Here is a 22,134-nt window from a genome sequence, read left to right on the forward strand (position 1 = left end):
TTCATAAAGGGGTCCAGACAAATTTTTTTTTTCAAAAAAGTTCACACATTGTCCAAAGGTTTGTAAAAGACTAAAATAGCCCATCACATTTTAATATGCTCCAATTTTATCTTTTAATTTAATTTGAACTCAATTTGTCCCCAAATTTCACAAATTATACAATATTGACCCAAAACACAAGTTTGAGTACAATTTCGTTCGTCGCCGCCCGTCGAATTTTTTCTTTTCCTGATTTTTTCGCCGGTTTCCAGCGTTGAATTTTTCGAGTTTTTTTTCTTCCCGATAGATCAAATAAGAATTATGATGAAGATTCGTCAGGTTTTCGTCTTCGATTCTCCGTTCTCTTGCTCCTCTTGCTCTAAGATTGTGTAAAAAGATCGTCATTTATTGTGTGCTTGAATTGGTCTTATATAGGGTGGAAAACTTGGAGAAAAACATAGTTTCCTTGTGCAAGTAGGATTCCTTTACTGCGCTTCTACGTCTTCTCGGACGAATCTTGATTTGCAGTTCAAATTCCAGACGGCCGTCTCAATTCCAGAGACTTTATTCCTCCCATGAAAATATTCGGACGACCGTAGGATTTCTAGTGCATTTCTCGGACGGCCGTCCGGGCTTTAATTCTTCAGACTTTTGTACCTAAAACACAATAAATTTCATCAATTTGTACCTAAAACACAATAAATCAACACTTTAAGCACGAATTATCAATAAAATACAACAAAAGCTCCAATTAAAAGATATGATTAAGCGTAAAAATATACACTAAATACAGGAGATTGGATACAATATAAAAATTGGCAAATTATGAAAAAACTCTGAGGTAATAACCGTGTTTGACCGTTTAAATCAACCTCATGTTTGCGTAATTAGGAAAATCTTCCTCTGACCAGTGTTTGACCGTTTAAATCCACATAAAATGTGTTTTGTCCGTTTGGCCTTTCCGTTATTTAAAAAATAATAAAGAGTACATTACGAGAACCCCTGAGGTAATGTCTAATTAAGAATATCCCTACCATATTTGAGTAGTTACAAAAATCTCTCTAAGGTATATTATTGTCTTACACCGGACGCCTATGGTGGTACTTTTGAAGAAAAAAAATAATATATTGACAATTATCTTAATATATCTCGGAAGAAAGAAGTAAAAACGATAACTTCTCAAATTGCACTGTGTTGCAATTTTTCATTTTTCTTTGTTTTTATGATATATTTGTATTTAATATATGTTTTGCATGTAATTTGTTTAAAATTGAACTATTATTAAAATTTTATTAAAAAATAATGAAAATATTAGTAACCTAAAATAAGGAACACGATATCTAAAATATGTAAAATGGATTATATAGAATAAAAATATATACAAAACAAATAGAAACTTTTAGTGTTACAAGATATATTTAATTTTTCATTATAGTTTTCTGTTTTAAAAAAAAAAAATTAGTTGTGTTTCTCGGTCGCGTGGCTCGTTTTTAGAGGCATATCTCATATAAGATGTGTTCGTCAGATCTCAAGCTAGAAGGTTCCAAAAGAAGATTATCTTTCACGTTCAAATTGATAAATTTCATCAACCTTAATTCCTTGTTTTTGAGTTTGTTTTTTTCTTTCAAGATTATCTTGTACCCTTGTACATGTAGATGTAGCTGTAGCATTAAAATAATAAATATATTAAATATTAATTTAGATGTGCGTGCTTAATTCGGGTTGAACGTCCATTATAAGTTCATAAGTTAATTGTATCTATTAAATTAAGCTCGACACAAATATCGATGGGCCTACCCGTTGGACCCGCCTCGAGGACTCGGGTATTAAACAATGTTGTTAGAACCGGACCGAACCGGCCGGTCGGACCGGTTCGGCCGGTTCGGTCCGGTTCGACCGTGACCCGGCAATAAAGCGGTCCGGTCTAACATCTAAAACCGGAAAAAATCAAAAACCGGGGTCAAATGACCAAAATCCGGTTCGACCGGGTAAAACCCGAGAACCGCCGAGTCAGTTAAGGAACCCGGTTTTTGGCCAAAACGTCTCGAATCACCGTTGAGTTGGTTATTTGTGGCTAGATTTGAGCGAATCTTCACATACTTAGTAGTGGGTGGTCGGATCTAATCATGAGTGGTCGAAGGATTGTCAGATATGATCAAGGGTGATCGAATAGGGGTGACCGTTTGTCGGATTTGAAGAATAAAAAATGGAAAAAGATAGAATATAAGCAATAAAATATAGTAAAAAGTGAGGTGAAGTAGATAAAAGCGAAAATAATAACTCGGAGATTAAAAATATAAAGAAAATAATATTTTTAAAACATTAAAATTGATAAAATAATAGCATATTAAAAAAAATCAAAAACCCGGTTGAACCGGTTCGACCCTATAAACCCATGACCCAAATGGTCGTCCGGTTCTATAGCCGGTCTGGTTCTGATAACATTGGTATTAAACAACATTTTTGTCCGAAAAATGAAGATGTGGGGGTTCAAACTCAAACAAGAGTGGAAACAATGTGTAATTCTTACCATTGGGCCAACAAACATTTTTTTATTAAAGATAGACAATAAATATAAATAATATAAAACGCCGATGTATAAATGACATATAAATTAAATAATTTACTAATATTAAATAATTTTAATTAAATTATCAACAAGTGCAGTATAAGAAACTTTTAAAAAATATAGAGAATTGAATATCATATGATTTAATCATTTTTTTTTTACATTTACATATTATTCAAATATTAGAATCGAATTGTAAGATTTAAATGGATTAAGCTGAAGTCCTTTCAATTTTTTTTAATCATATTATATTTGTTAATAATTTAATTAAAATTATTTAATAATAGCTAACAACATAATTAATAATCTATTTAACGTTATTTATTATAATCATTTTACACTTTTTGTTTATGTTATATATATTCCATTGTTATAATAATCATAACTATAAATATAGAAATATAAATAACACCGTAAAATAATTATAATAATTGTATAACAAATGTTTAATAAATTATTAATTGACACGTTTCACTATTATTAATATTAAAAATTTCCACTAATAACAAATGCATATATATATATATATATATATATATATATATATATATATATATATATATATATATATATATATATATATATATATATATATATATGTGTGTGTGTGTGTGTGTGTGTGTGTGTGTGTGTGTGTGTGTGTGTGTGTGTGTGTGTGTGTGTGTGTGTGTGTGTGTGTATTTAATTTTAAAAAATATAAAAAATTACGATTTAACTTAAAAGAAAGATTGAATTTTGATTTTTTTTTTAATTTTGAAATTTTGAAAAATTTCTCAATTATTATTTTCACTCATATATACCCCTAATACAATCTTCACAAATTTCATTTTATTTAATTTATGTCTCAAGGTCCTAATCGTTTCATTTTTTCTAAAATTGTTTAGTGTCTAAATTCAATTTTTCTTTTTTTAATTTTGAATTTATAGTTAATTTCAAGTTTTTTCAAGTTTCAATTAAATTTTTTTTTTCTTTCTTGTAATTATTTGAAAAAAAAAAACACGAAAACCGGTTTGGACCCAGACCCGGATGGACCCGAGTGGACCTGCCCCGAACCCGCCTCCCCACAAGTGGGTTTTGGGTCCTCTAAAAATCGGACCCAAACCCGACCCGCTCCGTGGCCATGTCTAATTGTATCCCAACGCCCTCATCATCATTAACTATAAAATCTTTTACGACCAGAAACTGAAATACATTCGAATGTCTAGACGGTGCATGACTAGAAGATGGCAATCCAACATTAACATCGTTGACATCAACAATTAATAAAGAATTAATAAAAATTCTTTTACAATTTATAACCAATTAATAAACAATAAAATAGAGGTGCTCTTTGAGATAACTTCCATTACTTCTTTTAATAGGGTAAGTTTTAAATATTTTGCTTCATTTGAGGAAAGCCCACACCCATTTCCATTCATTATTTTTTTCATTTTACCCCCGCCCGCCACATCATCATTGTATCACATGCCCATATTATCATTGCGACACGCGCTGGTCATCAGCCTTTTTTTTTCTTCATCTTTTTAACTTTTTTTATGAATCAGTTTTATTAATCGACTATGAAGGATAGACAATTAAGAAAAATCGACTTGAAACATAGTCAATTAAGAAATTTATTTATTTTTTTTAATTTTTTTCGTTTTTAAATTATTTTTCTCTATCAGGTATATTAATCGCCTATGAAGCATAGTCGATTAAGAAGCTGACTACTAAAAATAACAAATCACAGCTACAAAAAAATCGAAAATCAACTATTTTACAAAAAAAAAATAATGTACAAACACTATAATTGATTTGTACAATTGGAATCAATAACAAAAAAAAAATTTTTAAAATTGGAGTCGATTAACCTTAATCGACTACTGAATATAGTCGATTAAACCTTAATCGAATACTGAACACGAACAGTCTACGCGGATTTCTCGATCTGCGCTGTCCTCCGCCTGATCTACCAAAAAAATCCTAAATCGCAACACCACACAATACCATAATCCTTGCAACTTCATCCCATTCCATCTCACACCTTGCGACTTCATCCGACCCACAATCCTTCAACCCAAATAAACCATTTTTCTTCTCCAACTAGATTTAGATTGAAACCAAAAGCAGAACATAAATCTAGATTGAAACCAACTAGATGAAAGAAATTTTTTTAGAGCTACTCAAAAGATATGGTTTTCTGGCGTCGATGACTTGAGACATGGTCTTCACTCTCCGTTGCCGCTTCCATCTTCTCCACCGTTGCCATGGTCTTCACGTCTCCGTCGCCGATGACTTGAGACATGGTCCTCCGCCGCTGCTGGTGTTTCTGTGAGTAAAGAGAACGGAAAAGAGAATGAAGAACGATGAAAATTAGGGTTGGGATATATATGGACTTTATAATTGTAGTTTGGGGATTATTAAAAATTCATTTTTATAGGTTCAAACTTGCTTCATTTATTTTTTCGAGCTTCAGGTTCATTTCGTACTAACATAGATCTATGCATATATTGCAAACTTGAAAACTTTATATATCATAAGAAATGAAGAATCTACATGAACAACTCAAGTTTATTCAATAATCTACCCCCAATTTATAGAATTACTTGATGTAAAGTTGAGATGCAAAACTCTCTTCCACGATAATGAAGAGCAACATAACATAAAAAAAATAGCACATTCTATATAAATACAATTTTATGTCGCATACATTTCATCCTGAAGTGAAAGAAGATTATGTATCTTTTATACTGAATTTTTCAAAAAAATAAAATCTTAATTTTGTTTTCAAGATTATCTTGAATATGTACTCGTAGTATTAAAATAATAAATACGTTAAATTTTTAAATGTTAATTTAGTCGTGCAGGGTTAATGTGGGTTAAGCCGTAGTAAGCTCAAACTCGGCTCATATATTAATCGAGTTTACGAAAATGACTCAAGCTCGTCCGGTTAATTGTAAATCGGTCTTGACTCAAATATGCTAGAATAACGGTAAATAAACCTTGTTCGAATTTATCGCTAGCTCCTGGACTTATATTACTAAAATTTTGGGAAGGTAATCGTGCTATGTGAGCGAGCTTGTTTTGGCTCAACTCAAATTCAGTCGGCCTTCAATACTATAGGCTTAAGATAAGATATCACCATGCCTCATTATATTATAGGTTCAAACTCGTCTCATTTATTTTTTCGGGTTCTGCTTCACAACTTCGTAGCACATTTTCTCCATATAAATATAGTTTGACGTCGCAAACGTTTTATATTTAAGTAAAATCAGATTATGTATCTCTTACATTCTTAGTGATGCATTTCACCAACTCTAATTCATTTTTTTCAAAAAAAAAATCTTACTGCGTTTCAAGAATATTTTGTTCAATTGTATAAGTAACCGTTACATTAAAATAATAAATACATTGAATATTTAATAGTTTACTTAGTCGTGTGGGTTTAAGGGTTTAATTTAGGTTGAGCAATTGTAAGTTCGAACTTGCCCCCACTTACTATAAATTAGGTTCAGTTGAAATATAATTGGGCCGACCCATTGGACTCCGGTTAAGCCCCCCTCAGTTTGTCGATCCTAAACAACCTAAAATCGTTTATTTTTAAAATCCCCCTCCCCCCATTAAGTTATTATTATGGATTAAGTTTAATTTCATAATCATCTAATGTAAGTGTGGTAGAATAGTTTTAACGGTAAATAAACCTCGTTTAAATTTATCACTAGCTCCTGGAACTCATATCTCCACATCATCGTCATCATCACCAGCTATATATAAAATCTTTTAAGATCGAAAACTGAAATGGATTCGAAACGCTACAGTAGAACCTCGATAAATTAATAACCTTGATTAAGTAATAGTTTTTTCTGGTCCCAACTCGGTAAAAACCTACTAAATCATTAGTTCGATAATTTAATATTTCGCTAAATTAATAGAATTTTGCTAGTCCCGACTGTATTAATTTATAGCTGTTTAACTATAGTTGGTTACGTTTTCATCTGACTTTAATTCTTTCTCCGAAACGAATTCGTGTTTGTTAATGTTTCCAAAAACAATTCTCAAAACAACTACTAAATTTATCTCTCCTCCAGACATGATTTGACTACTACGGTAAAAAAATTTATTTGACAGCTACAGTAAATATTTTCTTCATTAAAAACCAAACATTACTTTTTTTTTAATTATTTCTTCTACAATACATTTCCCAAAAACCTTTAAATATGATTTGACCACTACAATGTATTTTTTTCAACAGTGTATTTTCTTCTCATTTCAAATTGTAACCAAATATTACTTTCATTCTCCAACTATTCTCTCAAAATATCAATTTCCCAAAATAAGATGAGAATAACTCCCAAAACCTAACCAAACATTGCTTGGGCGGTGCCTGACTAGAAGAAGGTGGACATCAACAATTAATAAAAATTTAATTTATAATTTATGACCAACTAACGAACAATTAAATTAAAGGGCTCTTAGAGAAAATCCACTATTACATCTTTAAATATTGAGAGGGCCAAATTAAAATACTTTGTTCAATCTAAGAAAAATTCACACCCATTTTCAGCCATTATTTTTTCCCATTTTATTCATGCCCGCCACATTATCATTGTGTCACGTGCCCACATCATCATTGCATTATGAGCTGGTCATCAGTTTTTTTTTTCTTTTTGCTTTTTGTTTTTTGTTTTGAACTTTTTTTTTTCTGTATCAGTTTTATATATCGACTATGAAGCATAGTCGATTAAGGAAAATCGACTATGAAACATAGTCGATTGAGGAAATTCTTTATTTTTTTTTTTTACTTATTATTATTATTTTTTTTTTTTTTGTTTTCTAATTTTTTTTTGTCTATCGGGTATATTAATCGCCTATGAAGCATAGTCGATTAAGAATCTAACTACTAAAAATAACAAATCACAACTACAAATAAAATGCAAAATCTGCTTAGGATTTTTTTTCATCACATTGCATAGTAAGAAAATAGTGTTGTAGAAAAGACATAAAACAATGGCAATTGGGACAAAACCTATATTTAAATTATATTACTAAAATTTGGGGAAGGTAATCGTGCTATGTGAGCGAGCTTGTTTTGGCTCAACTCAAATTCAACCGGCCTTCAGTACTATAGGCTTAAGATAAGACACCACCATGCCTCATTATTATAGGCTCAAACTCGTCTCATTTATTTTTTCAGGCTGTGCTTGACAACTTTGTAGCACATTTTTGTCCATATAAATATAGTTGTGTCGGAAAAATATGAAGAATGTGCATGAATGCCAAGTGAATGTAATAATAAACCACCTATATTACAAAATTACTTGAAATAAAGTTGGGATGCAATACACTCTTGTCTGCCCGATAAGGTGAATAAGGTAAAAAAAAATTCACAGCTACAGTAAAAAATGTCTTCACTAAAAAAAATCAAACATTACTTTAATTTTTCAGTTTTTTCTCCTACAATACATTTTCCGAACACCTTTAATCATGATTTGACCGCTACAGTGTATTTTGTGTCATTTCAATTGTAAACAAACATTACTTTTAGGGGTTAATATGCTTAGGTCCCTCCTACCAAATTTAATTAGAACTAAATGACAACCTCAAACTAATTTTTTTAAATACACCCCTATTTTAAAATATAATATGACCCACATCCTAATTTTATTTTTTATTCATAATTTACCGTTATAACCTAAATGTAACCTCTATTTACGTTCTCCAAATCAGATCTGTTTTTCTTTTTCAATTCTCTCTTTTTCTCTCGCTCTCCAGCCTGCTCTCTCTTAATCTCTTTCTCTTTTCTCTCGCTCTCATGCCTGCTCTCTCTTAATCTCTCTATTTTCTCTCTCTCTCAATTATGGTGGGATGGCTATGAGGATCTTGATGTGGCGGGCGGTTTTTTTGGTTGCTAGCGGCGACGGCGGCGGTTCTGGTAGCCGGCGGCGGCGACGGTAGTTCTGGTAGTTGAGGGGCGGCGGTGCTTATGGTTGATGGTGATGGCAGTGATTTCCTCTGGCGGGAGTGGTGCTTTTTGGTATGAATTTGATTTATGTAGGGTTTGGGGGAGAGGAATGGCAAATTTAGGGGAAAATTAAACGAAGAGGAAGAAGGAAAAACGTTCAAAAATTATGGGCAGATTCGTAGATCTGTTTTGATTACAGATCTGTTTTGATTACGGTTGTCTACAGGGCTGGGGGAGTGCTCGGCGTTGGGGGGACGGGTGGGGTTTGTGGCATTTTTAGCGGCCCGGTGATGGTGGCGTCGCAGATCTAGGGTTTGGTGGAGGAGATCTACGGTTTGGTGGGGCGGATCTAAGATTTCTCGAATTTATGTCTATAGATGTCTATGAGTATCTATGGGTATCTATGGTGTTTGGCGGCTAAGGTTCAAAGGAGGAATTAGGGTTTTAAGAATACGTGACTACGGATTACTACAGTTTTCTACGAGTGTCTATACATGACTACGGACTACTACGGTTTCCTATGGATTTCTATAGAAGACTATGGCCGAAAAATAATTAAAAAAATCATAATTTTCAATATTATCTAGAAAAAAAGAAAAAAAATACGAAAATGCAAAAAAAAAAAAAATTGTTCTACGAAAAAAAATAATAACAAAAATGCTAGATGCGAAAACAAAAATGTTTAATGCATAATGAAAAAATGATAAATACAGTTTAAATATTATTTGGTGCATATTTTATTTTTTATATGTGGGGGCATTTTTGGAATGAAATTTATAAAGGATGTGAAGCAAATGTTTAATTAGACTTGTCATTTAGTTCTAATAAGTTTTGTCACCAGGGACCTATATCTTAAAGCCCCTTACTTTTATTCTCCAACTATACTCTTTCAAAAAACTATTTGCCGAAAATAAAACGAGAATAACTCTCAAAACATATCCAAATATTGCCTAGACCATGACTAGAAGAAGGCAATCCGACATCAACAATTAATAAATAATTAATAAAAACATAATATACAATATAATTTAAAAAAAATAAATAATAAACAATTAACTAACCAACTAACTATACAGCTATTAAATCCTTATAACGTTCAACTTGATCCTCTCGTACACTGGAGAATTTGAGAACAATAAGTATAAATAAACATTCAAACCTATATATAATCCTTATAACGTTCTATCATTACATAGCAAAATAAGTGTGTAGTAAGAAAGACATAAAACAATGGCACTATATGACATTCTTCATATGAATGGAGGAGGTGGTGGCAGTGCACTAGCTACACCACCAATTCATTCCCTCAAGTCTCTCTCTCTCTCTCTCTCTCTCTCTCTCTCTCTCTCTCTCTCTCTCTCTCTCTCTCTCTCTCTCTCTCTCTCTCTCTCTCTCTCTCTCTCTCTCTCTCTCTCTCTCTCTCTCTCTCTCTCTCTCTCTTATATATATATATATATGCATTTGCTATATATATTATCTCAAGAGTAGTAGGTACATACTAATATGTAGAGGGGAAAATATAATTTTTATCCCTCAAGTTTGCACTAATTTCATATTTGGTCCTCCATGTTCATAAAAAAAATATTTGGTACCTCATGTTTAAATAATTTAACACTTTTAGTCATTTCCGTCAATTTACCGTTAGTCCGTCAGCTAAGACAGTGATGGGCACACGCTTGATTTCATTAGTTTTAACGAAAATATGACGAAAAAAAAATGTTGAATTTTTTAAATATGAGGGAGGGACTAAATTTGTTTTGGTTGAACATGGAGAACCAAATGTGAAATCAGTGCAAATTTGAGGGATGAAAACTGTATATTTTCCAATATGTAGATACATATACATGTGTTATTTAATGTTGCAGAAAACTGGGATATCAAAATCAAAGCATCTTTTGGATGAGGCAATAAAAGATACGATCACGGATAATGATGGCTTCCGAAAATGCTTCAAGATCGCCGATTTGGGATGTTCATCGGGGACTAACTCCCTTTTCGTAATTTCACATATAATCGAACAAATCGAAGAGATCTGCAAAGAGAAAAATGGCAGCAGCCATTCACCTAATGAGTATCAAGTGTTTCTGAATGACCTCCATGGAAATGAGTTCAATACCCTCTTCAACCTTCTGCCCAATTTTTATGATACACTTAATAATGATAATAATCAAAGTAAAAAATTATGTTTTATATCCGTTTTACCGGGATCATTCTACGGCAGATTGTTCCCAAGCAATAGCCTCGATTTCGTTCATTCATCCTACAGTCTCACTTGGCTTTCTCAGGCAATTTTTTAAAATATTGATAACACTGATTAGATATATGTTATTTAATGTTTCTTACATCTTTCTTGTATTACAAATGGTAGGTTACGAATTTCTTCTTTTATGAAAAAATAGCAAAAAAATTGCAATAATGATTATAGTCATTTTTTTTTCTCCGACGATACCCGCATTAGTACCCTTAATTTTTGGACTAGTTATATATTAGTTCTTATAACACACATGTTAATTTAATCTAAGGGATCGAAAAGCAAAATTGGAATTACGCAATTATAACGTTGTGATTATGCATTATATTCGATCGTAATATATAATTTGGACTTTTTTTCTTCTTTTTTTTCAATTTTGTTATTATATGTGCAACTTAATCATAATCCCCAAACTTATCACTAGTGATGTCTACTAAGTCTGGTCCGTTGGCCTCACATTGATACCATGTTGAATGATCAGCTCAGCAAAAAACTTAAGTCGTTAGTGAGATATATCGTATAATTTATGATCTCCAGCATCTGTAACCATGTTGTGTTTGAAATTCATAGTTTCCTGAAGGACTTGAGAGCAATAAAGAAAACATACACATAACAAAGGGATGTCCCTCGGAGGTGCTTGAAGCTTACAAAAAGCAACACCATAGAGATTTCTCGACATTCCTTAGCTTAAGGGCTGAAGAAATGGTAACCGGAGCCCGTATGGTGTTGACGTTTGTCGGCGGAAGACTCGCGGATGATGAGGAGTACGTACAATTCACGATTCTTGCAAACACACTTGTTGACATGGTTGCAGAGGTACATACACATCACATGATTTGTTACACTACAAATGTGATATATATATATATATATATATATATATATATATATATATATATAGATATATATATATATATATATATATATATATATATATATATAAACGTTGAGAAGTTGAAGTTTCCGTGCTACACGGAGAAAAACTGATAAACGAGAGACTTCCCTCTCAAAATCTTCTTCTTGTGAAGCACATTGATTTGAAAATAATTTTAATAAACGAACTCTCTACTCTCTAGTTCTTATGTTTTAACTATTTAGGGGGTGATCAAGGAGGCTGATTTGCATTCATTCAACTTGCCTATATACACACCAAGCAAGGAAGAAGTCGAGGGAATAGTTGGAAGTGAAGGGTCGTTTAATCTTGAGAAACTCGAGAGATTTCTAATCCCGTGGGACGCAAATGATGGAAATAGTAACGCTACGACTGCGGAAATCGTGGCCAACTTCACCCGGGCTTTTACGGAGCCAATCATGGCTGCACAATTTGGGAGCTCCATTATGGATGAGATGTATGAAAGGTTTGGACATAAACTGGGAGAGCTTTGTTGATTTTAAATGCCTATGAAAGTCTGTTAACCGAAGTTGTAACAGTTGTTGTGGGAACAGTATGCAGTTACAACTACAATTCTTGTGTTAACACAGTTATAAACTACTGAAAGCGAGTAAACAAACACAAGAATATAATGTGGTTCAGACACAAATGTGCCCTACATCCACGTGGACCTGCAAACACGATTTCACTAGTTCAGATTTACAGTGTACATTAATAGGACTTATTAAAAACACTAAAGACTCCCTCTTTATGTAATATGCCGTTCTTGTACACAACTCGAACTCCGTGTCTCTTCCAACAGCAGCTCCACACCGCGTGCCTCGAACTCCCTTCAGGCCTGAACTCCCTTCAGAAACGCGGCTGATCTCCCTTGAGATCTATACAGCAGATCTGTATATGTTGGCACAGTGCAACGATGGCACAGTCCTGCTCCGCAGAACGCCTTGGCAAAACTTCGATGCTATGAAGAGGTTTTTCTCCCAAATAATGCACACGGTTCTTGTATGTCTTGGAGGCTTATATAGCCACGAAAATAAGCCCTAAGACCTAACTTGAACCCCAAGAAATCTATTTAACTAGGTAATAAAATCCTAGTTGATTTCTAGTTCTATTCTAGATAAGTACAAAAGATACCTAACTAGAATAAAATACATGGAAATAAATCTAAGTCCTAATAGAAGTATTATAAAATAGGACTCTAATAATTTCCAAAATAAACATGGAAAACAAATCTTTGCCAATCTTTTAGTTCCAAAACTCGGCGGATTTCCTCGATCTTCAATACTCGGAAATCTGGCGCCAACAATCTCCCCCTTTGGCATAGATTGGTCAGAATCCATGTTTAACAAGAACTCTCCCTGCAAAATAGAACTACTCCCCCTGCAGAAGAGATATACTCCCCCTGTAACACAGACTGTTAGGACACTAAATGTTTCGACATAAAAATGTCGTAACCAACTAAATGTTCCTGCAATGTCAGAATATAAACTTAAACGCATGACATATCAAATAAAAATATTCAAAGCGCAGGAAATCACAACGCAAGTTACTATTTGTGTCACAACGCAAGTTGTTACTGCAGAGTCTATTATTACTACTCCCCCTTTCTGATCAGTCTGTGCCAAAGATAGACGTAGAGTCCTAGTTAGCACAAAGGTCTGTTAAGACACGCAGTCAGCAAATAAGGTAAGCCGCAAAAAATACAAAATATCTAGATCCCCTTAATTTGAAAATCCTCATAAATCTGGAAAATATTTTTGAAAAAATAAAGAGCATCAGCCCAAGCATGAACCAAGTTTGAAAAATGAAGGAAATCAAGTAGACCAAGTTAGCCAAATAGGAAGATTCTTTTCAAGGATTAATTAAAAGAACATTGAAAGAAACTAGATAAATGCTATCAACAAGCTCTTGGATGCACGATATACCTATAGCCTCATGACCATACTCAAGAAATCATAATTTATGTAATTTTCTTAGGGTTATGAATGCGTATGCGATTAGCACAGCAATTCGATCGTGGACTTCAAGGAGAATTTCCTAATATATGCTTGAATATCATCCCAACTTTTCTCTCCTTTTTTTTTTTTTTTTTTTTTATTGAATTTGGACTATTCTCCTCCTCCCTTTTTTGTTTTTTTTTTTTTTTTTTTTTTTTTTTTTTTTTTTTTTTGAATTCGAACCATTTTTCTTCTCCTCCTCTTTTTTTTGTTGATATGATGTTCAAGCAAACATTAGGAGGGCAACCTCCTTAAGAATCCACATAACTTTTAAATAGAAGTCAGGGATGCATATGCGGTAGCATAATTCTCCCAATAGAGGTATGATCTTTGAGATGAATGAGGTCATAGGCATTGATCACTCCCGATAGAGGGTGGCAGCTCTCTTCTATCTAGAATCCTCGCAGGAACAAAAAATTAATCCACAAAAATTATCGACCCAAATTCAGATAACAAGAATAAACAATCAAACCTTTCAAAGTAAAACAAGGATCAACAAAGGCTGAAACATGTTACCACAAGATATGTGTGGTAACTCAGTATGTCCTATCAAACTTTCAAGTGTAACCCGGACATAACAGAAGGATGGTTACACTATCATTTCATTGTTCATTTATGAACACAGCAAGTTCCAAGCGATTTACGCAAGGAATCAAATCGAGGGGAATCTAAAGGTTTTGTAAAAGAATCAGCAGACTGATTATCTGTTGACACACAGTCTATTGACACAACCTTTTGTTCAACTAGATCTCTACCAAGATTAATAGTTCTTTTACCTCTTACCTGTTTCTTAGTTCCATCACCAAGAGTTTCATGTCTACTTGCACATTTCTGATAGTCCTTCAAGTGCTTCGGATTACCTGTTATATACTTAGAACAGTACCACAAGTTACTAGCACAAGTATTAAGAGTAGTTGCAGCGGAAAAGCAATTAATGTCATCTTTTTTCACCCATTTTTGTTTTATATCAGAGTGTCCCATCTTAGGAACATGTTGCAACGCAGCGGAATTGGGTAAATGTTGAGACAAACTCTTATTTATCAACTTCCATCTTAAAAAACATTTTGGTCTGATGTGACCCAATTTATGGCAGAAGTGACAAGTTGGAACAAACTTTTTTCCATTAGTTTTACAAGAAAACTTTTGGTTTGTTAAGACATGCGAATTGTTAGGACAATCAGTTTTCTTCACAAAAGTGTTTTTAGGATCAACCTTTTTGTCAAACTTACACACATGTTTTTTCTTACTCGCAGGAGGTTGAGATTTTTTTAAATTTAACTGTTGTTTTAGTTTCTCAACATCTTTTGTAGCAGCATTCAATTTGAACAAAAGTACCTCTTTATCTTTCTCGAGCTCAGCAACTTGTGTCTTCAAGGACTTATTCATTTCATCTACAGCAAGACATGTTTTGAGCAATTCATCTTGTTGTTGCTGAATCATTTCTGCAGTAATCTCCTCTTCATCATCTGAGCTGGTTTCACCTGTATTAAAAGAAGAGTTTAGACTGACAAGGTGATCAGATAAAGAATGTTCATACCTGATGGATGATGTCTGCACAGGCACTGTAGCCTCAGCTATTGGTTGAATAATCGTGCTAGTTCCACAGAAAAGGTTTCCATCCTTTTTGTCTTCCTCCTCATTGGAGTCTTTCATGTCATCACTCTTGGCAGTAGTAACAGATTTTTCCCGCTTCTTTAGTCTATTGGTACACTCGTAATGAGTATGACCAAATCCTTGACATTCTTTACACTGAATTCTTCTTTTCTGGAGGCGTGTGTCAGCCTTTGAGGGATTCTCATTTACTCTGACCATCTTATCAAAATTTTCAGCAATACGTGCCATTAATTTGATAAGTTCTGCTTCAACAGCAGACACTGTTGGTACATCAGGAGAGGAAACAACAGTAGTCAGAACAACAGAAGTTGGAACATCAGTTGACTGCAGAGCTAAATTTCTTTCTTTGTCCATTCTACTCATACTCAGCTTGTTCTCAAATGTTTGCAAGTTTCCTATGAGCTCGTCAAGATGGAGTTCATCAACATTATTAGCCTCTTCAATTGCAGTTATCTTGTATGCAAATCGATCTGGAAGAGATCTTAGAACTTTGCGCACCAGTTTCTCTTCAGAATATGTTTCTCCAAGGCCATGAGCTTCATTAGCAATGTCGCACAACTTCGAATTGAAGTCAGCTACAGTCTCATCTTCTTTCATTCTGAGATCTTCGAAGCGAGTGGCAAGCATCTGGAGTTTTGACAGTCTTACTGAGGCTGTTCCTTCATACGCAGTTTGAAGAATATCCCATGCCCTTTTGGCACATTCACAACCAGATATCAATTTAAATTGGTTGGTGTCAACCGCATTAAATATAGCATTTAAAGCCTTTGAATTGGTATTTGCCACTGCCTGTTCTTTCTTGCTCCAGTTTTCTTCGTGTTTTTCATACTCAACACCTTCTCTGGTTTTGGCCACTGGTCTCGTCCACCCTGTTAGAACTGTACGCCATGAATCTTCATCCATTGATTTGATGAACATCTTCATCTTGGTTTTCCAATACGTATAGTTCGTTCCATCTAGCAACGGGGGTCGTGTAGTTGAACTGCCTTCCTTGTGAATACTCATCCTACAACAAGTAAAGCAAATAAATCAAATTCCCAAAATCAGACACTAAGTATATCTAGTGACCGGCTCTTGATGCCAATTGTTGATTTTAAATGCCTATGAAAGTCTGTTAACCGAAGTTGTAACAGTTGTTGTGGGAACAGTATGCAGTTACAACTACAATTCTTGTGTTAACACAGTTATAAACTACTGAAAGCGAGTAAACAAACACAAGAATATAATGTGGTTCAGACACAAATGTGCCCTACATCCACGTGGACCTGCAAACACGATTTCACTAGTTCAGATTTACAGTGTACATTAATAGGACTTATTAAAAACACTAAAGACTCCCTCTTTATGTAATATGCCGTTCTTGTACACAACTCGAACTCCGTGTCTCTTCCAACAGCAGCTCCACACCGCGTGCCTCGAACTCCCTTCAGGCCTGAACTCCCTTCAGAAACGCGGCTGATCTCCCTTGAGATCTATACAGCAGATCTGTATATGTTGGCACAGTGCAACGATGGCACAGTCCTGCTCCGCAGAACGCCTTGGCAAAACTTCGATGCTATGAAGAGGTTTTTCTCCCAAATAATGCACACGGTTCTTGTATGTCTTGGAGGCTTATATAGCCACGAAAATAAGCCCTAAGACCTAACTTGAACCCCAAGAAATCTATTTAACTAGGTAATAAAATCCTAGTTGATTTCTAGTTCTATTCTAGATAAGTACAAAAGATACCTAACTAGAATAAAATACATGGAAATAAATCTAAGTCCTAATAGAAGTATTATAAAATAGGACTCTAATAATTTCCAAAATAAACATGGAAAACAAATCTTTGCCAATCTTTTAGTTCCAAAACTCGGCGGATTTCCTCGATCTTCAATACTCGGAAATCTGGCGCCAACAAGCTTCAATCGTCTACGGACGCACCACCGTTCTCTAATATGGTCATCTCCTTATGTAAGAAATGAAAAAAAAAAAAAAGTGTGCATGGAATAAGATCAATAATATATACATAATGGTCATCTTGTAAAACTTCTATTGTATTTGTTTGACGTTTGGTTTATGTTGTGAAACTTATATAATGTATTTGAATAAGATGTGGATTTATTTTATCTTTCATCCTCTATTTAATGCATAAAATTGAAAGGATTTATAATTGTGCGTGTTGTTTCTAAAGAAGGACTATTTTCTTTAAATTTTTCGGTTTTTCATTAGGAAAAATTAGCAAAACCCCGTACTTAATTTGGCAAATCAATGTAGGAGATAACCCTTTTTTCTAATTAATGAAAACCCCTTTACTTATTAGATGGTGTGATTAGTAGAAACAAAGTACAAGTAATTATACCACCACTACCACCACCACCACCACCGCTGGCGCCGTGCAAAAGTAGAAGAGGAGGAAGTAGTGAAATTAAACATGATCTTCGGGAAATAGTTGAAACAGGATGGTTGTATTCGTGAAGATGCTTGTGGCGGTGGTATGTTTGTATATTGTGTTTATGGCGGTGTGTTTGGATATAGCCGGTGTTTGTGATGGTTTTGGGGGGCGGTGTTGGGATTGTGTCGTGTGGCGACGGTGTGGTAATACAGAGACCGGACCAGCGAAAAAAGCCGGAAGAGAAAAAAAAAAAAAAAAGTCAACGCCGGAGACCAGCGGTCAACGGCGGTGACGGACGAATTTGTCCATAAAAATGTGTTTTGGGTCAAAATTGAATAATTTGTGAAATTTGGGTCAAATTGAGGTTAAATTAAATTAAAGGTGAAATTGGAGCATATTAAATTATAAGGGGCTATTTTACTGTTTTACAAAAAATTGGATCATGTGTGGACTTATTTGTAAAGGAGTTTATTGTCTGAATCTCTTTATAAATAAGTATCCATTCATAGGCTTATTTGTAAAGACCCCTAAAAAAATTCTAGCAATTTATATCGGATCTCAAGGGAGATCTAATTAGTAAATTACTCGTTTCTATTTCAACGTATTTGCGTGACTAAATTAAATGGTAAAATCTAACCAATAGATATATATATACACACATATATATAAAGATCAGTTCAATTCAATTCTGTCTGGATGAAGTTGTGGCTTTCCAGTGTAGTCATCTCTCCACCGGCCTCCGGATCAAATTTGCATCTGTACAATCTGTATCGACAACCGAAAAAAAAAATATATTAAAACTTGAAGATCTTTTTTCGAAAATTAGAGTGAAAAATACTAAGAAAAAAAGTATTGTTACAAATAAAATGACAATTTTAATTAATAGAATAATACCTTCCATCGATGCCGATAATGTCAAGCGTGTTCTTCTCTTTGCCGAAAGAAACCATATGTCGCAAGCCTTCTTTTACGCGAAAGTGAGCCACCGACCACTCGTAACTCAAATACTTTGGGAGATAACCTGCATTAATTCCCACATTATTAATACAGTTATGACTAGTAAAATTCTATTAATTTAGCGGAATATTAAATTACAGAATTAATAATTTAGCACGTTGTTACCGAGTCAGAACCAAGAGAGATTATTATTACCGAGTCAGAACCAAGAGAGATTGTTATTTAAGCGATGTTATTAGTTTATAGATATATATATTTTTCATAGTAAATTGAAGGATTATATGATGTTGCTTCGAAATAAAACTACCTTTAATGAAAGAAAAACGTGAAACGGGAGCTGGAGCGAGTTCCTTCAGTTCTGCATTTAGCCATCCGTTGATTCTCAAATTTGAATCGACAATGTTTACGTTGAAAACATGTACAGTTCCTTTATCACTTGAAACAGCCAGCCGTGGTGCGGTCGGACAAAACGAAAGGCTGTGAATCTCCGCTCTTTCGAAACCCCTTCTTAGCTGCATTCAATAAAGTGAACTTTATAACGGTAGTATTACAGGTAGGAGAGAAAGTTAGATGGATTCGATTGGAATTAGCCTTTTCGAAAAAATTTCAAAAGTTTTCGGAAGTACAAAATCAATTCAAATATTCCAAGAATTCCATTTTTTTTTAATATAATTCCAATTCCAATCCAAAAGAACTCGATAAATTCGGAAATTAGAATTTCGAAAGTCGGAATGAAAAAAATTGTTCCAAAGTTAGAATTTTCATTCCAACTTACACCCCTAATTATATGTCAATGCTGAATATATATCTAAAAGAAAAAAAGAAATTGTACGTACCTCCTGAAGCAAAGAGCCATCGGTAGAGTCAAAAACCCTAATCAAGGTCCCTTTAGTACTAGCGGTGGCGAAAAGCTTGCCGTCACTCAACAACGAAAGGCACGCGATATCGGAATCATGCGCCGGAAACTGTTTATTCCTTCTCCGGTAGTAATCATGCACGGTGACGTGTCCCTTCTGCAGCCCTAGGCTCAGCAGTACAAACGGCCCGGTCTTCGAAATCTCGCACAAACCCTTAGGGTTGTGCTCCGTCACCATCTCGTGCACCAGCTTCAGGTCGGAGAAGTCGTAGACCTTGATCTTCTGCGGCAGGACCACAACTATGCGGTCGTGCCGCAGCCGGACCGACATCACCTCCGAGCGGTACGAGAACTCGTACGCGCACCGCCGGAGTTGGTCGTCCCAGATCATGACTCTATTTTTGGGGAACTTTGTCGTGGGGCCCCGCCCACTAGGGCGTAGATATTTGAGCCGGGGAGCGACTGCGCGATGCCTATGCCGCCGCCGCCGCGGCCGTTGGAGGAGAACGTGCGGCGGAGGGTTTGGGTGAAAGGGTCTGTTTCGAATACCATGAATCCTTCGTTGGTGGCGGCGGTGAAGCGGCCGCCGCCTTGGTTGAAGGAGAGGTTGAGGAAGGTTTTGGGGTGCTCGACGACGACGGCGTTGGAGTCGGAGGGTGTGGCCATGGCGGAGGGGCAAAGAAAAGATGTATGTGATTCAATCGCGGTGGAGAATAAGGATTAATAAGATTGTGATTGTGAGTTTCCGGAGGCAAATATATATATATATATATATATATATATATATATATATATATATATATATATATATGTATATATATATATATATATATATGTATACATACATGTAGGTGATTGTGTTTGTGTATGATTGGGAGAGGGAAATTTGATTGATACTAGGAATTTTGAAATAGACGAGGAGGACAAGAACTTTTCAAGTTAAGTTGGAAAAAAAAGGTCGAGTCTATATTTCTTCTCTCCTTAAGGAAACCTTGCATAACTCCCCTTTATTTCTTATTTTTTTTCTTTTTTTATAATTATTATTCCAAAATAAATAATTTATTATCATCCATCTTTATTATTTTAAGTTTATGTGTTATATTTCTTTTGCCAAGCTCATCCCTTATATATATATATATATATATATATATATATATATATATATATATATATATATATATATATATATATGTGTGTGTGTGTGTCAGTGTGTGTGTGAATAAATGCAAACTTAATGTATATGACAAAATCATCCTCAACTTATTAAACAATATTTTTAATGATAACCCAATTTAACTTCAATTTCATCAATTTGACCAAAAAAAACCAATTTCGACTTTTTTTAAAACCTTCTTCTCGTGGTTTTCGGCTTTGACCGACGGTCAACACCAGCCTCCAGCGTTGACTTTTTCTTTCTTTCTATTTTCTTCTGCTGACTTTTTTTTTCGCCCCTAAAAATACTTTTTTCCTACATATATTTGTTTCCTACTCCATATATTTTGAATTTTGAAATTAATATTGTTGGGCTGAAATTAATAATGAAAATTCACTTATTAATTTCTTGCTAGTGCAACATTAATAACCCGTTATTTACATTCCTAGCGCAAAACTAATAACACGTTATGTGCATTCGTTGCACAAAATTAATAACACGTTATGTGCATTTCTTGCAGAAAATTAATAACCATCATGTACAACTCTTGCTCTAATTTCACGATAGAGGAAAATATATAATTAATGCATATATACAGTTCATGTTATGAATAGTACTTGTGTTATTTGGATTTTATTTTGTCACAAGAAAAATCTTATTCTTTATTTTTCTAATTTATAAGACTATTCTATTAATTTTGCAACAATTTGAACTTAAATAAATAAATAATATAATAATATGATGGGAATTAGAATTTCAAAATTTTAAGGGAAATTGCATTAATAATTGAAGTTAAATTACATAATTGTAGTAATTACAATATAAAACTATTCCATGTTCTGAATATATATATATATATATATATATATATATATATATATATATATATATATATATATATATATATATATATTTATTAGTTATAAATATTGCGGAGTGTTGGGTGCTAAATACCAACACGCAAGTGTACGTATCGCAAACAAGTAGTAAAGTAGACTCGTGAGAGTCGGATGTCGATCCCACAGGGAATACGAAAATTATTTAATCCTAAGTACCAAATCCTAACAATTGTGATTTTTATCCAGCCTACGCAGGGTTGTCAAATTAATTAACTAAATAAATTAAACTAATTGAGAAAGCAAGTAATCACGAGAAAATATCAATAATAAACGGATCTAGGATTTTATCTTCCCCCTATGCAATAATTCTCACCCAATTAATCTCCTATTATGCAAGTTACGATTCCCGATTATTAACCCAAGACACGAAATTATTCATAACCAGCTGTCGCTGCGCTATAAACCTATTATTCATAAAAGATTCACTATATGTCTATGCAAACCTAATATAAATAAAGCATTAAATAACAAGTCTCGCAAACGGCTACCTAAGGTATTATCTGTATGTCTACGATAATACATGCAATTAACACACGCATTCGGTGAAAAACTACTCGAAGGTTCTCCTATCCCTGTTCTAATTATTAAAACGATCTGTCAATCAATTCTAACAATAACAACTAGCAACATAAGTTAGCTACGCTCATGCACT

The 22,134-nt window shown here is 34.0% G+C and overlaps 2 protein-coding genes across 2 annotated transcripts; one reads left to right on the plus strand and one right to left on the minus strand.

Moving 5' to 3' along the window:
- The first annotated feature begins 8,523 nt into the window (after positions 1–8,523).
- LOC105960771 (benzoate carboxyl methyltransferase) lies at positions 8,524–12,129 on the plus strand. Its single transcript, XM_088812759.1, has 5 exons — positions 8,524–8,561; positions 8,716–8,776; positions 10,355–10,774; positions 11,311–11,556; positions 11,839–12,129. Exons 1-5 carry the CDS (start codon positions 8,524–8,526, stop codon positions 12,127–12,129), a joined length of 1,056 nt encoding a protein of 351 aa, XP_088668885.1.
- A 6,165-nt stretch (positions 12,130–18,294) lies between these two features.
- On the minus strand, positions 18,295–20,110 carry LOC105960772 (autophagy-related protein 18a). The gene is given in 5 exon segments (XM_088812760.1): positions 18,295–18,382; positions 18,512–18,638; positions 18,882–19,086; positions 19,411–19,850; positions 19,853–20,110. Coding segments are annotated over 5 exon segments (1,104 nt in total). The 5' UTR covers positions 20,097–20,110.
- Positions 20,111–22,134: the final 2,024 nt, after the last annotated feature.

Source organism: Erythranthe guttata, chromosome 14 (assembly GCF_056151865.1).
Source record: "Erythranthe guttata isolate IM_541 chromosome 14, IM_541, whole genome shotgun sequence".
Classification (NCBI taxonomy): Eukaryota; Viridiplantae; Streptophyta; class Magnoliopsida; order Lamiales; family Phrymaceae; genus Erythranthe; species Erythranthe guttata.